This window comes from Mytilus trossulus, chromosome 8 (assembly GCF_036588685.1).
Source record: "Mytilus trossulus isolate FHL-02 chromosome 8, PNRI_Mtr1.1.1.hap1, whole genome shotgun sequence".
NCBI classification, from domain to species: Eukaryota; Metazoa; Mollusca; class Bivalvia; order Mytilida; family Mytilidae; genus Mytilus; species Mytilus trossulus.
The window spans coordinates 11,481,003-11,498,693 of record NC_086380.1 but is presented as its reverse complement, the minus strand read 5'-3'; the positions used below and the strand labels follow the sequence as shown (position 1 = coordinate 11,498,693).

Below are 17,691 nucleotides of genomic sequence, written 5' to 3'. Positions count from 1 at the left end.
ATAGTATTTTGTTGAAATATGCATGAAAGAATCTTTTGATGACTTAACTTTTGTTTATTTAATAGTCTCGTACTCGAAATGAAATCGATTTGTGGTGTTGAAAGACGAACAGACACTTGGAATTTAAAACGGTTTCATAGCGGGTAATGAATTTATTTTATGTTGTTTTTCACCTTTTTTCCAATTTTAAAAAGAAAACATTGTACCTTATGAAATGTCTTGTTAATAGCATAATAACGACGAATCTGTTAATATAAATTATTTAATTATATCATATAACACTTTTTAATTGGATGAATTTTTTTTCATGCTATGTAAATGTCAAAGCACGCGGAGAGACGAATTAATTTGAAAAGCAATGTTAAAAAATGACCTGATTTGAACGCTGAATATTCATGTCAAGCACGTCTCTATCAAAACGTAAAATTTACGTCCCACCCCTTTTCATTTTATTGTATAAATGGATTAAAGTATTTTGATTCTTCAGTAAATAAGTAGGGTTTATTCAAATGTCAACGACTCCAAAATATACATACATGAAAATTTGACATTAGTGCAACTGATTTCAAATATAAAATACAAAATGGAATTTTCAGATATAACAAAGCTTCCGGATTTAGGAAGTAACAATGATAAGAGTGTAAGGGGATATAGTATTAACAGACAACGAAACCAACAAGCTTTCCGACCGACACCCAGTTCATCTAGAGTTTTAAAAAAGAAAGAAAAACTGTTAACTTCGAAGGTAGAATTGAACTACAAGTACTTATTAATGGATGGAAATATCTTAAAGACGACTGGGCAGAAAAACGGTATGTTTCCTTTGCATCGCAGCCTAGATGCTCAATATAGAACGCTTAAAAAACAACATTCCTTATTCGGAAATGCAAAACACAATCATACTGAACATAAAACAGTAAAATCGGGAGTGAAACGTGAACAAAGTGACAAAGTGGCTCATCATAGGAGTGCACCACGACATAGGAGTAATCATTATAATGAAGAAGAAAGAATCAGCCCAAGCAGCAGAGAACACACTGTTCATCCTCTTAATAAACCGGTTAAACTGAAGAATTTAGCAGACAAGGAAATAGTTTTGACAGATACATTACATAATAAAACATCAGAGGTGAGAATTTACAAATAAGGTTATATTATACATGTAGGTACACACACTACGTTGTCAATGCAGTTACGGTGTGTACAATGGGTTTTGATCATTATTGAAGGCCATTCAGTGATCCATAAGTATTTCATATTCATCCATTTGTGTCTGATGGATAAATGTCGCAACAGCAAACGTACACTAGCAATGTATATTGCATATGTCTCCTTCGCAATGAACAGTGAGGGTCAAAATAAAAATACTTTTGTTTTGATTTTCTTTAATTACCCTTGGGTATGGGCATTATAGATACATTATTAATAACCATTAAAATTTTCCTTTATCATTCTCGACACCCAATTACATAAAATTTTCCAAAAACCACCTCATAAAAAATTGAACAAGTAACTGATGTGTATTTCTTTAGATATTTGAATATTAAAAGTATATGAACTTATCAATATAAATTCGACGGATTGAATCTTTTTAATCATTTAGCTTCAGATCTCTGGGTTAGTTTATTTGTTTAATCAGCTTTTCGTCGTTATTATTAGGTTTTGGAATTTAAAATATTCTGAGCCCGGTTATCCCTGAAAATGTCCAAATTCGTAGCGGGAAAATCCGATCAGTTAAAAATGTTTTTACTGTATAAATCTGTATTAGTTGAAGTTCAATAACAAACACACTCGTAATTCATACAGTGAATAATTTAAAAAGAGTATATCGCTCTTCTTGTAATTTTAATTTTTGAAAGATATTCGGAATTCTCTGGTCTTATCTATATGTAGTGCCATTACATAATTCCCCCCACTTACCTATGTTCTTCTTTTCATATCTTTTTTTTTTTTTTTTACATATAATAGATTAAAAAACAATATTTCATTTTAAAATGCTATGAAATCCTGATACTTGTTCACATCTTTTTAAAGAAAAAGCCAGTGTAAGTCAAATAAAATTTCTAGAAAGAATTACTTTCCACCAAATATTCATTGACTTATTTCTCGAAAACATTGACCATTAATTTGTTTAAGTCTTTTTATTTATGTACTATCAATATATAGCAGTCTTTTAGAAAGCTTGTTATTATGAAACAAAGTAGCGAACATCATTAAATCATCTCAGTATCAAAGATATGACATGAACAGGAACCCCATGGTGACACCTTTCCAGTATGGACATCGGCGCAGTTGTCATTATACGTGTCCTTAGAGACTTTCGATAATTATGCAGGTTCAATAACTGGCACCATTAATTAATTTAAAATAAGATTTAAAATTTTATATATAATTGCTTAGTAAAAATATATGCTTAAGTTGTGACTACTTAAATTTTGTGAAAGGATATCGGGCAAAGATAATTATAGTTATTTTTTAATTTCCCTGCCTATCAACATTTTCTATCTCTTTCCTGTTACATCTTATATACTTTTGTGGTGTAGCAAGGTTAAAATGTAGACATTTTCTTACGGAAACTCTCAGAAGATTGTATCAACTTTGGGAGTTTCAAATATTTAAGTCGAGCATCACGGACGAGACATTAATTGTTCTAAATGAGCACAGGGCGCAGTGTAATTTGTATTATGTAACTCATAATACTATTTCCAATGTAGTCCTTACAAATCTAAATAATGTTTATTCCTGTTCCAAGTCAATAACCAATAATATTATAGTTTTCGATGGTTTATGTCTGTCATATTTGTTTTTGGTTTATTGTCTTGTCATAGTATTAGCCGTAACGAGTGTATTTTATTCTGTTTGAGCTGTTACGCATTTTGTCATGTCTACGCTTTTTATAGCTGACTATATGGCATGATTTTCTTATTGTTGAATGCCACAACTGTGACGTTACGCACAGTGTTCGGTTTAGTAATGGTAACGTTACTCGACGTAGTTTTCAATTACTTTCAACCGACTTCTATACAAAACGTCAAAGATTTGCACCATTTTCAATACAGCTGACATTTTTATGTTTAGTTACTCATTTAAAAAAATAGACTGTTAACATGACTGATTGTATATTTTGACAAATAAACTTTATTTCCTTAACTTACTGAAAGTATACATTTCAAATATTTGTCACTGCCCAAGCATGTCAATTGTTGCAAAATGCTTATCTTCTATGATGCTCAGGATTCCGTCATCACAAATATCTAAGTCTGGGAATATATATCGCTGGGAAACAGCCAGTACCAAAGCTGTTTAGGGGGTTTAAGAGATAAATGTTGTCAACCCGCCTTCAGCTGTAGTTTTCGAACTACAGTTATCGAATAATTTAGGGTATTTTTATCCGTACGATCACCATCTCAAACGTGTGTCTTTTAAGAAGATTATAAATAAACAAATAATCCTTGTTCGGGTCAATGACAGCAACAGCTACTTTATATCCCCTCTTTACTTGATCTATAATTTCAATTTCATCTTCAGATTTTTTAAATGAAAACGGCAGTTTGGAATTATTCATTTTATTTAAAATTTAAAATATACAGTCCTTGAATTCGAATGAGTATTTTTCACATGGGTCTGTTTGTCGGATGCGATGAAATGACTGTTAGAGTAAACATGCAACAAACATTCGTTCTAGCAGACACATACATGTTACTGGGTTCCAAAGTCGAAAGGTTCGGTATTAAAGAAAACTTATTATTTATCAAAATCTTCGACGCCTTTAAGATTTGCACATGGTTTACAAAACTTTGATGGAATCAAATTTTCTTGTTGATTTATTACCTTTCGAAAGAAATTATTAAGAATTATCTCCAAAAAATATATCATTACACAGAAAGTGTCAAATGCCAGAGATCTGGTCAAATGCTAAAAACACTACAATGCTAAACTTTCAGTCAATGGAAAAATTATAAATATATTACGTTACATTGACGTTCTGTGTAAAAAAAAAGTTCAATTTGGACGTGGTAACATTTTGGGGATACACGGACAACTTGATTAAAATTCATGAAAAAAATAGTGTTTCCTTATTATTGAAGGCTTAAACGAATCTTTAAAAAAAAAATCACATTTCAGTAGTATCATTTGTTTTGGTAGTTTATTTGTCTGTTACAAATTTTAAATACACTTATGTGCAGCATAGGTGACTTTATGGTACAATGAAAGACTAAATTTTAATTGTATTCAGTCTTGTGTTATCATGTTTAGTAAATTTTAGAAATATGTAAAAAATAGTTATCGATGGTACATAATATATATGTGATTATCTAACTTGAAATTCCCCTAAATTATCATGGTACTAAAAAACTTGAATAACGGCTCTATGGTAACATTTAAGGATGACACGGAAAATACTGGGGGGAAAAAGAGAAGCTATGTTAGAAATAGAAATGTGTTCGTAAAATTCAATAAAATCACATTTTCATGTAGAGGTGGCGAACCTTTTCTATAATTTATGTAAAAAATATTGAAATATCGAAATAGTTGCTTTCATTTTTGTATACTTAAATTTTCAAATCTTACAGCTCCATGGAAATTCAAAAATGGCCGCTCAATTGCGAACTGACATAATTTTTGTCGTGACCGTTTCGCATCATGCATATGAGTATAGTATATCCCACCTGTACAAATTTCATTGAAATCCATTCAGTAGTTAGTATTTTTTTCTTCGTTTATATTTTGATGGCTGGTTATTGCTGTTTCGTCTTACACGGCAAAAATAGCAAAATGAACACGGAATGTTTGCTTAATTATGTAATTATACATAACATTTATTAAAATCAGGTTTTATTTAATTTCGATTCAAGTGATGAATCAAGACAAGTAATTATTTAATATAAACGCTGAATTGATTGGTTTGTGTCCTATTTATGCCTCAAGAAATGGTCAAATGAAACATAGACCGAATACCGTGCGTAACGTCGGTACGCTCACATCTACAGTTGCCTAAATCCGCCTGATTTTGACTCGGTTGTATAATTTGTATCCTCTAATTTCATACCACATATCCTTTATTTTAAGTATTTGTTTATATATTTGTATGTCTCTTAGGCGTTGGTCATTTTAGCGAAAAAATTGGACGTTTTAGCATCAAAGTAAAACCTATTTAAGCACAAGATTTTTAAACGAAAATTAAAATTATTAATGCACATTAAGTCCAAAATTGTGACCTATATTTTAATCCATAATGAATGAAAAAAAAGATAGATGTTTTAAATAGAATCAAGACAGCACAATTTAAAAAAATATCATGCCCATAAAAATAGAGCACTGGAAGTCTAAAATGTTGAATCAAATGTTAAAAATTTGTTCTAGTCTGGAATTTATATCCTAGAAAATGTACATGATGTGCTCTGGATATAACCCTTGTACAATATTACCGTTCATAAAATTGCATTAAGAACTGCCTTTTCTCTACATCTTGTTTGGATTTTGATGACAATTCGTCTATACTTCATATTTTCCTATTTTCGTTGATGTTTGCAATTTGATGATAGTATCAAGAAAAAGGTAAACAGCTGGAACGACCCCAGACAAAACTTTGTTCTTTCCTCTGTTCGTTTCAACAACATCTATCCATGAACACCAATTTGGCGGTGACCAAAGTCAACACATAAACAACTTAAACATTTAGCCCTAATACATTACTGTTCATGGTTTTTGTAAGGTGATTACTTTTCAACCAGGTACGTTTTCGCTAAAATGGGCAAACGAAAATACAGTTGAACGGATTAATCCTGCGCTAAATTAGGCTCTAAAGTTTTCCCTAAAATGTTCCCTAGTACTTTTTTGCTAAAATGTCCTGCGCCCGTCTTAGCAGAAGGAAACAAGTTTATAAGTAATTTATAAACCTGTGTGTACAAGATGTAAAACTGCAATTTGTACCGGTTTTTAATTTTACTGTTGATATAAATTTTACATATACCTTATCAAGATAGTTTCTGTTTTATGTAAGTGTAATTTCAAACCACTGAAAACTGCACTATAATCTGCACTATAAACTGCACTTTTATTAAGCAGCATAAGAGTAGCAGATCTAGTTCTGATTTTTTTTTATGTGGCATCTTTTTCCGGAAACAGTTGCTATGGTCTCATTTACAAAAACCGATGATCACGTCTTTTGATATAAGTATATGTTTTTATTCGTTTGTCGTATTTCACCCTTATCAAAGAAGTTATCAGAATTCACTTCAGAATCAAAGTTTTAATAAAAAAAAAGTAAAAATAATTAATCCCAGCCCAGGCAGGTACATGCTTTGAAGTTAGTTATTGTGTGACCATAACAATAACGTCAATCGAAGTTTGGCGAGCAAACCTTTTTACGAGTTTCATGGGCTAAATATTTTAGTTTGGGCCGCCAACTTTGACCTAACTGAAGCTACCCCTTTATGCTGTAAAGAAAATTAGTTAACAAAAGAGACATGCATATCACAGAAAAAAAGCAATTGATCTTGAGTACAGTACTCACGCACCATGGCAATAAGTACTAATATATGCTTTTAGAAAATTAGCTATTCCTTTATTAAATTTTGTGTCGTCATCAGCCTTGCACATGATTAAGAAAGAAAAATGGACCTCCCTTATGCAAGAGGTTATTTATATGAACAATACAAATACTCTGTTTTATACTTTGGTGGACTATTTTATTAGTCCTAAACATTCAATTAAACCAAAGTAATTCATTATAATCAAATTTGAATGCATATCAACACATGGTGACATGCTTATATTAGGTATTTTTGCTGAACATCTATTGTTCGGTATTGCAAACATTTAAAAAAAAAACTAACTACAGTGTACCTTGAACTAGATATAAGACTTGACGCTTTGTGAGGATAATTAAGTTACTCAGAATTATGACATAACAAATATATGTTCTTTCAAATTCGTAATATAAAATTTCCTTGAATCAATATTCCACAGACAATGAAACCTGTATACTCTTTTAACGACATTCAAATTCTTACAAAATAACCATAGGTAATATTGAACCGAAAAGTCATTCAGTGTGTGTTTCCATATGAGGTGCAGAACAGGGGTAAGACACCTGGGAATGAAGAAGAGTATGTTGGAATATTAACATTTTAAATCACAAACTTAAATTGCAGCTTTCAAACTCTAGTCTCAAATGATTATCAAGTAGAACTAATATTAGCTGTTCTATTCCATTGATCAAGAAATCAGGTGAAATTATAACTGTGCGCGATTACGTTGTTCTGCGCTGTAAGTGGATCAATTATATAATACCTTTGATACCTTTATAAACGACTGGGTCGATGCCACTACTGTTGGGCTATTCGTCCCCGAGGGTATCACCAGCTCAGTAGTCAGCACTTCGGTGTTAACATGAATATCAATAATATGGTCAATATTATATTCCTGCTTTACAAAAGTTTGAACTTTTCGAAAAACTAAGGATTGTCTTATCCACAGGCACTTGTCTCAGAAAAAAAATTCCTATATATACCTTATTATAACACAAGGTACTTAACTTGCATTTTAGAAAAATGTTAGGTGGTGACGAAGTTCCGTTATATGCCGCTTTATAGGATGTCAACCCCACTAAAGCTTGTTATATCGTAAATCTAAATTGATTTATCTATACAATGGTGTATAACATGCCTACATTTGTTGTCGGAATCATCCGTAGCAATCCTACCAAAGTATGTCAATCGTAATAATTTTGCAAACCGCTGAAGAATTGGCAATAAACGGCCGCAGTAAATGATTTATTATAAAAATCTTTTTAAAAAAACCTGTTAGTTTTCGTATGAATAGAACTTATCATACAGTTAGTTAAATTGTATGATACACCGTGAAAAAAATCTAACAAGTGTTGTTTGTGGTATGTCTAATAAGTTACAAATTTTCCCATGACGTCAATGTCTTTCAGACTCTCTCTTGACTTTACGTATGAAATGAAACAAGATCAGATAACTCCGAGAATCATTTAGACTTTCCCATAGAATTGACCAATCGGAAACCGAGATATAGTTTAAACATATTTATTTATAGTGGATTGGGAAACAAGTTTTGCAACTTATATTAATTCCTCTCCACTTTGCGGGTGCGAGTGCTGCCTTGTAGCGGCATTAGCCTACTCTTTTTCGAAATCTACAAGGGTGTCTTTAACGTGCAAGAGATATGGCTCTCTCTTAACAAGGGTCAGCCATTTATCGTCCCCGTCCGACGGACTATCATCGTTTCCTCAAGACCATACTCGCAAATGGTGTCAAGGGAGAGCCGAAAATTGAGTTCCTGAAATTTTCATCCCAAACGGGAATCGAACCAGAAACCTTTGTGTTAGTAGTCCGATGCACTAACCGAGATATACAAGGAGCATGACGCGTTTATTGCCAATTCTTCAGCGGTTTGCAAAATTATAACGATTGACATACTTTGGTAGGATTGGTACGGATGATTCCGACAATAAATGTAGGCATGTTATACACCATTGTAAAGATAAATTAATTCAGATTTACGATAAAACAAGCTTTAGTGGGATTAACAGCCTATAAAGCGGCATATAACGGAACTTCGTCACCACCCAACATTTTTCTAAAATGCAAGTTAAGTACCTTGTGTTATAATAAGGTATATAGGATTTTTTTTTCTGAGACAAGTGCCTGTGGTCTTATCCCATGCATAAATTACCTAAGCGGTATTTGGCACAATTTTTTTGAATTCTGGGTCCTCAACACTCTTCAACTTTGTACTTGTTTGGCTTTATAACTGTTTTGATGTGAGCGGCGCTGATTAGTCTGATGTAGACGAAACGCTCGTCTGACGTATTAAATTATAAGCGAGGTAACTCTGATAACTATTTTGCATATGATGAGTTCTCTCGTTTGTTATATCTAAATTGACGAGAGTCAACTGCAGTGACCTCTCTAAAAATTGTTGTATCACTGATGCATAAATGATTGGTATTACCAATGAAAATTTTTAAATAGTTGGCATGACGAAATAGTTTTCCATCACACGATGAATAATTACAAAAAGTGATGAAGGCATAAAACCACTGAAGTGAAGATATTCAATCGTAGTATAAAATGTACTAATTTATCGGAGGACGTGTAGACAAGTTCGTCCGTTCTGAACAAATATTCACTTTAGTTGATTTATGCAAATCAGTCCTTGTATCCTATCTCCTAAAATTTGACCTGCTTATATTTTGGTTTAAGTTCGTCCATAACAGTTACAAATCTCTGACTTTATCATATTATAATTTGAATACTACGAACGGTTGATAGAGAGGATTTTCTTCTTATTCTATCAGGTACATATACATTGTATAGCATAAACTTAAAAGAGTATAATAAACTTATCATAGATACGAGGACTAAATTTTATATATACACCAGACGCGCGTTTCGTCTACAAAAGACTTATCAGTGACGCTCGAATCTAAAAAAGTTTAAAAAAGCCATATAAAGTACGAAGTTGGAGAGTATTGAGATCCAAATTCCATAAAACGTTGCCAAATACAGCTAATGTAATCTATGCCTGAGGTAGAAAAACCTAACTCACTCCTCAAACAATAGGCATATATTGTTGAAAACGAAACTGAAATACTAGAATTTATGAGTAAACGTAAAAACGGGATAAGAAACGAGTAATTTAATTAGTAAATATCCATGACATATTTCAAAATTTGAATGCATTTCCTATACATTTTGTTTTCCGCATACAAATTAAATAAATACTCGCTGGGTTAGGATACTAAAGGAAATCTGTTTCATGGATGTCTTAATAATGATAATTGTGAATTTTATGGATGAAACACTTTTTGCCAAAAAGCGCGATGTTTGGCTAGCCACAACCCCTCTATTTTGTCTTAAAATTTCATATAACAAGTCTGGAATATGGCAGTTGTTATCTAATAGCATGTTTCTATGTATTTATGTTGCATTGTCATTTGTTTTGTGCTAATAATTTCTTTTTATCCATGGCGTTGTCAGTTTATTTTCGACTTATGAAATTGACTGTCCCTCTGGTATCTTTTGTCCCTCTTTTAAGTGACAACAACGTACAATTTTTTAAGATAAATCTTGTGAGTAGAAATTACAGATTTAATGACTTGAAAACAAAATATTAAAGGTTTTTCGCCGATTTTATGTGCCCTCTACACATATTCACCCATTTTGAAAGAACTCAAGCAGTAATATTTCAAATGACAAATGAGATAATTGCATTATTTTTTAAATTTATTGTTGTAGTTCATCAAGCCAGAGTTCGATGCAACATTTTACGGAAATCTGCGACACGGCCCAAAATACTGTTACCTGACCTCACATCAGGTTATTGGTACACTTGTACTTTCCCAATACACTCTAGTTCCCACGTTGCATTATTTTGACTACCAATAAACTAAACCTTCTTTACCTCTACATATAACTGTCTTTGTCAATCCTAACACCCCTTTTTGTCCATATTGGAACATATTCCATAGAAACACATTTGAATTACATATTAAAGTAAAGCTCAGCAAGAGATTAACACGATTCAATATTGCAAGAAAAGAACCCACGTAAGCCAATGGTTATTTTTGGCCTTGGGTAATTAGCCGTATCATTGTCGTTAAGCCTATGTGAACTTTTGTTCACGTATATTTCCATGATAATCTAAATAGGACAGGACAATAAACAACTTTCAGAACTCTTCTTATAGGTGGCACGGTAATATTTACATTCCTCAATTTAAGTTGCCCATTTGAGTACCCGCCTATAGTCAATGTATCTGAAATTTGACGAGAAAAGTATCTTTAAAAGTACTTTCCTTAACTAAAGGACACATCAGACGTAGAAAAATACGAAATAATATTACATACGATTAACATTAATTTTTGAGATTTTTGTTTAAAGATCTAAGAGCACTAGTTTACCTAAATTTTTAAAGATAGCAACAAAAGTAAACGATCATTTTTACATATTCATCAGTGAACTTTGTATGTAGAATTGTGTGCAGTGCAGAAAGTGGTGTAAAATCTAAAAGTGTTATCATTATCCCAATATGGGTCTTGAATTACTACTGTGCCACCATAACGACGAATAAATTTCTGAATTGAATTTCAGCATTTTTGTTTTAGTAGTTAAAACGTTTTGAGTCTGAGGAGTTTAAATAAAAAAAAAGTATTCAAAAGTTGGTAAATAAAAATAAAGATTGTCAAGGGAATAATTGACACTGAGAGCAACTCGCTTTTTTCAAAATTGTAAAGAATTGTTTTGAATTTTATGTTGAATGTAGAGTCCTTGGTCAAGGATCTTTCATTTATTTGACAGAAGTGCTCGAAAACCAATTAATGCATTGTTGATTAAAGAAATAATCGCCCTCTGCATAGTTTGAAATATGAAATACAATAACAATTGTAACCTAAGCCTTTTTATAAACTATGCATAACGTTTTGTAGATTTGATTTGATTTTCAATTTTCTGTGTTTTAATGCCATTTTTAAGCACCGCTTTAAGCTATATCGCGGTGGCCATTTTTTATTGGTGGAGGGAGCCGTTGTGCTAGGAGAAAACCGCCGACATTCGATAGGAAAACTGGCAATTCTAGTCAACTATGATCGGAGTCGAGTGCACCAGAACGAGCGGGGTTCGAACTCACAACCTCAGTAATGGCTGGCTAGTGATTAAAGTAGTATAACTACTTAGACCACTCGGATACCGAGAATCCTTTGTAGATTTGAATTATCATGAAATGATGAATAGATGTTTTGTAATTTTGATTAGAAATTATGACTGACATAAAGGTTGATTTATACTTCTAATCACGAATGTGACCTACCGAATAAGAATTATCACCAGAGTTGTACTTATATGAGCTACACGACCGGTGCTACATGCGCAGTTGGTCTTTATTTTTCTTTGAGGTGTTTTGTGAACTGTTTGTCTTTTTGTCCCTCAGCACTTCGGTAATAAATGCATGTCAGTTATATGATTTGCAGATTAACTGTTTGCAAAAGTATGAATTACTCGCAATATTAAGGATTTTCTTATCCCATGCATAAATTACCGTAGCCGTATTTGGCACAATTTTTTGGAATTTTTGGTCATTAATGCTCTTCAACTTTATACTTATTTGACTTTTTGATTATTTTGATCTTATCGTCACTGATGAGTCTTATGTAGATGAAACGCCCGTCTGGCGTAGCAAATTATTAACTTGGTACATTTGATAACTTTTGTACACCTCTTGGTCGATGCCACTTCTGGTGGACGTTTTGTTTATGAGGATATATTTTTTTTTAATAAATTTTGTTAAAGTATGATTTGTTCGATATTCTACGTATTTCATTTATCCCATGCATAGATTACCGTAGCCATATGTGCACATTTTAGAATTTTGGACCCTAAATGCTCTTCAATTTTATACTTATTTTGAGTTGAGCGTCATTGATGAGTCTAATGTTTAAAAGAGGGACGAAAGATACCAAAGGAACAGTCAAACTCATAAATCTAAAACAAACTGACAACGCCATGGCTAAAAATGAAAAAGACAAACAGAAAAACAATAGTGCACATGACACAACATAGAAAACTAAAGAATAAACAACACGAACCCCACCAAAAACTAGGGGTGATCTCAGGTGTTCCGGAAGGGTAAGCAGATCCTGCTCCACATGCGGCACCCGTCGTGTTGCTTTTGTGATTACAAATCCGGTAAATAGTCTAATTCGGTAGGTAGAATTCATGAAAGGGAAGGGGATTGTAGTTACGACGTAAGGAATATATTCGATATCATTTGTGAAACGGTTATTCCATAACGGTCAACCAACTCGTGATGGCGTCCGTAAAATTTACGAAGGGATGATTTCAACTTCACCATTTGGAACTCTTGCTTCAATAGCTTCCATGTGAGCAGTAACCCTCTATCAAGAAAATCATGATAGGAAATGCAAGCACGGGAATATCGTAAAAGTTAAAAATACAAATATCAATAAAAGTACATTTCTACGAATAGTTAAATGTATATCTTGATAGAAATTTGTTTTAGCGACAATACTTTTAACATTGTATCACTATTTATTTTTAGAAAACGTTTTGTAAAGATTACTTAGTCATGATAACACAGAATTATTACATAACTAATACATGTTTATTCAAACTCAGAATACAAAGCTTTCTTGAATCAATAGTGAGTAAAAATCGCAAAAATACTGAACTTCGAGGAAAATTCAAAACAGTTAGTACCTTATCAAATGGCAAAATCAAAAGCTCTAACACATCAAAACGAATAGACAAAAACTGTCCAAAGGGGGGGGGGGGGGGGGGGTAGTTCGGGACATAATTTAACATAGTAATGCATACATGTGAAATAAACAGTCAACTTAGAGGTACATTCTAGTACTTGTGTTATCAAAAAGATTTTTAGAATAAAGTGAACTGCCATCTCAAGAATCTGGTTGTGTTGACTACATAGTCTTGAAATCCTCAAAAGAATGTACGGCCTGCTTCAAAATGCGGTATTGACTTAACTATCTTTTTCATGATATGTTACTTTAAATGGTTTTTTTTTCAGTCAGAGTTGGCAATCCAATAATTCCTCCTGAATCACCATGGCATACTTCTGTGTTACAACAAATTGAAGTTTTTAACGACCTTGACTGGCTATACAGCCCTTGCACGGTCGGCTGTGTTGATTTGATACCTCATCTATTATAGTTTTGTTCACCCATTAAGAAAAAGTGAAAAGATCGGGGAAAAAAGTGAAAATCTGCAAACTGGGGTACGGGTATAATGTTTTATTTGTTTTGGTAAGAAATAAGTACAGACAAGTTTTCTTTATTGTTATATGTTTCCTAGTAAGAAGTCTTTGTATCATAGATGTCATGACTGGTTTCTAGTTTGTAATGTTTTTGTTTAGGTGGCATTGTAATATTTGCATTCCGAAATTGAGCTTAGTCCTTTTTGTACCTTACTTCAGTCAGGTTAAAAAAAAAATTACATACAGATGAAAACTATTTTTTTTAAGAATTTTTGAGATTTTTTATTCATTGCATGATAAAAAAAAAACACCCACACTAGTGTCCTTCTATTTTTGAAGATAGCAAAACAAAAAAGTAAACAGTAATGATAAATATTCAAATTAATTTCTGAATATTTTAATGAAAGTAGTCAAGTTAACTGTGTATGTAGAGTATTGGTAGTGTTTGAGAGTGGTGAATATTGTTTTTTCTAATTTTTGTGCTATTTTCACATTTCATGACTGGTATGAGAAAAGTGTTTCTCCTCACTAGTGAACAATCTGTTCTCGGCAAATGATTAGTCGCAATTGGCAAGCCTCGCGCTTTAAATAATAAAATTTAACTGTCTCGAGTGGAGAAATATCGTAATACACTTGTTGCAGTGTAGGAATCTATATCATCACCCCATTGGGTCAGGCTATACTCCTGTGCCATCTTTAACGACATCTTTTTCAAAGTATTCTTAGATAATATCAAATCAAAAAGATATTGAGTGTTTGTTTTATGAAAATAAATCTTACCGAATTATGAAATATCCAAAGCTATTGTTGTGTATATATGTTACAGTGAATTTGTATAATAAGGGATTACATACCTGAAATTTTTAGTGATTACAAAAATCCCTTAACAGAGCAGTGATTCTACATAATTCCTGCAACGTTTAAGGATGCTACATAATCACTGATTATTCAAATTCACTGTAACATATATATAAAAGAAGATGTGATATACTGCCAATGAGACAACTCTCCACAAGATTCCAAATGACATAGAAATTAACAGCTATAGGTCACCGTACGGCCTAGAGCTTATTAAAGGTCCAATGCAGAAATCTAAATTTGAATCTCAAATAATTGTATAATAAATTCTTGGCAGTATAATGGAAAGGAAGATACTGTACGAAAATTATTTTGTTAAGGTCACATTGATACAATCATATTATATAAAACATATTGTGAACTGCAAACAATGATTTACGATTATGAAAGGATTAATAAGGTTCTATAAACTGGGTCAATGCCCTTATAAACTAAATAAATGTCCGGATTATATGTAAACACAATTTATATTTAATTCTTAAAATGTGTGAATGAATAGTTTACAGTGAAATCGACATACAGTGTTTAAATAGTTTAAGAAAGTATTTCCGGCATTATAGGTTGCCTTTTGTAAATATAGCTGTTTCTTAAAACACGCCTCTTTTGGGGAGATCTTGAATATTCATAGAAAAATAATTTTGTTTACATACTGGTTCCCAGTTATGCTCTCTGTATTCCATCTCACAGAGACATTACTTGGGAATGTTACCAGTAAATTTACGTGTGTATATTGTTTACATTAAAAATCTGTGTTAACCTTTTATTCGAGGTAAGGGTAGTTAAGAACATTAAAATCTGAGAAGTTCAGGGCATGTAAACGTTGAAAATATGCAGTACAGCCATATATTTTGACCTTTGAAAAAAAATTTGACCTAAAGTATATATCTATCGATTTTGTATACGAATTGTGTCCCAGAAAGAAAACAAAATTTTGCTCCACATCCTTTGTTCTCAAGGTTACCACATTTTAATTTCAGATACATGTATGGTTCACTTTCATTGGTATCATACTTGTACGCCTTGACTTCTATGTTATTATTGGCAGGAGATTATCTTCGTTGTATCTATATACAGTGATATAAAAATCAATTTAAATGATAATTTATATTATCGCTATTTTGTGCATTTTTCGTTTGATCTTTTTTTGTGATAATTTTCATATCATGCTACTCGCTTGAGATGGAATAATTATCACTAGAAACTAAGGAGGCCACGTGGCGTTGCTAACGAAATTGACATGAACATGATGAAATTGACAACGTCGTCATAGGTAAAATAGCGATAAATAGATTATCATTGTTCATCTCAACTCGCTTGCTTTTCTCACTTTCGCTGTACCAGCTCAAGCGATAAAAATCAATCTCGTTGAGATGATCCACGATAATCTATAATACTTTGTTTAAAGTCTGCTCTATATGCAGATCGGGTTTGAGGATACGACGGTCTCTCCGGTGTGTGGTGTTTATATTTATAAGAGCCAAATGCTGATACTTTAAACAAAAGAAAAATACCTTACAGTTGACTCATTATTTATGGATGCCTTCAATGATGAATACATATAGTTGGCTTGACAAGTCAGGAATATGACAGTTCTTGTCCATTCGTGTTTTTATGTATTTTGTTATTTGATTTTGCCATTTGATTATGAACTTTCCGATTGGATTTTCCTCTAACTTGAAGTTCAGTATTTTGGTGATTTGACTTTTTTGCAAAGTACTTGGTGAATTATGACTAAAGGGCTTGTGACATTAAGTGATTTGGGCATTTGTTTTTAATCTGTCCCATAACAGTGCACACATCTGGCTTTTGCATACTATGATACGAGTATTAAATACGTAAACGTGAACTTGTGGTCATAATTATTTGAAGCCCAGTTGATTGAATTGGACTCAGAAACTAACCAGTCTAAATACTGGATCTGGTGTTTCGATTACACATGTTATAATGAGTGAAGTTTTACCACTGGGAGCCCAGATCTTCTCTCCCTGTTAGAAAATGAAGGATGTTTTCGAAATCGTAATTGATATCTGAAAACTAATACCTCATCAGCACAGCTGTACAAGTTTATATATGTCTATTCGATGTTGCCATATCTTAATCTTAATAACATGTATAGTTCGATTAAATGGCTTGTTATGTTTTTTTAATACAATAATAGTTCTTGAAACAATAGGATGTATCCTACGCCTCCATGACCGGATAATCTTGGTTTCGATTTTTTTTTAACAATTTGTATAACATGTATAATCTGTGTCAATAATCAATTTCATCAAAACTGATTTTTTTTAATAAAATTTCATATTTTGCACTGTTTGCTTATCTTGTCGTTAGTTTTCCATGTTTAGTACTATTGTTTGTCTATTTTTCCTTTTTTTAGTTTCAGTTTATTTTCGACTTATGAGTTTGAGTGTCCCTCTGGTATCTTTTGCAATGCTTTTATATATACGATACTCTTGCTCAGTTTCTTTATAGAATTGATAAACATTAAGCTTATGAAATTTATAAATAAAAAAACTTAAATCAAAGTGTGTTTAGTAAATCAATTGAAAGTGATAGCAACTGGTTAAGTGTTTCCCTCATAATTCTAAAGGATATACATTTTGAGTTTTTTTTTATATCTATACATGGAGATATCTTGGTTAAAGGTCTTCTATTTATTTGCCTGACTTGCTAAAGAAACAATGTAATGGATGTTGTGGTAATAAATCAATTACAATCTAAATCTTATTGTAAATGACATCACTGACATAAAAATCTTGCAGAAATTGCAAGAGTTTGTATTACAATGTGATACAGATACCTTATGCATATTAACTTAGTTACCATACTTTTTTTTTATAAGTTTTCCTGATTTAAACGACGGGATATTCTATTCAAACTAATAAACTTAAACCTTGATCAGAGAAATTCAGAATCATGTCATTTTCCCTATATAGCATACACAAAGACATTTATATAGTTTCGCAGTGATCAACTCTCACATTAGTCAACGTCATAATATACAATTTTGTATTTTTTCTTTTACAATAACTGTCTTTAACGTTCAGTTTAAAAGTGTTTCGATACTTTTTTAAA

General features: G+C 32.1%; 1 protein-coding gene across 1 annotated transcript in view; it reads left to right on the top strand.

Annotated features, from left to right (window-relative positions):
* The first annotated feature begins 583 nt into the window (after positions 1 to 583).
* Positions 584 to 17,691, top strand: part of LOC134727336 (nitric oxide synthase, inducible-like) — a 57,279-nt gene continuing 40,171 nt past the window's right edge. The window contains exon 1 of the mRNA XM_063591714.1: positions 584 to 1,129. Within this exon, the coding sequence (XP_063447784.1) occupies positions 584 to 1,129 (546 nt within the window). The remainder of the gene's footprint in view (positions 1,130 to 17,691) is intronic.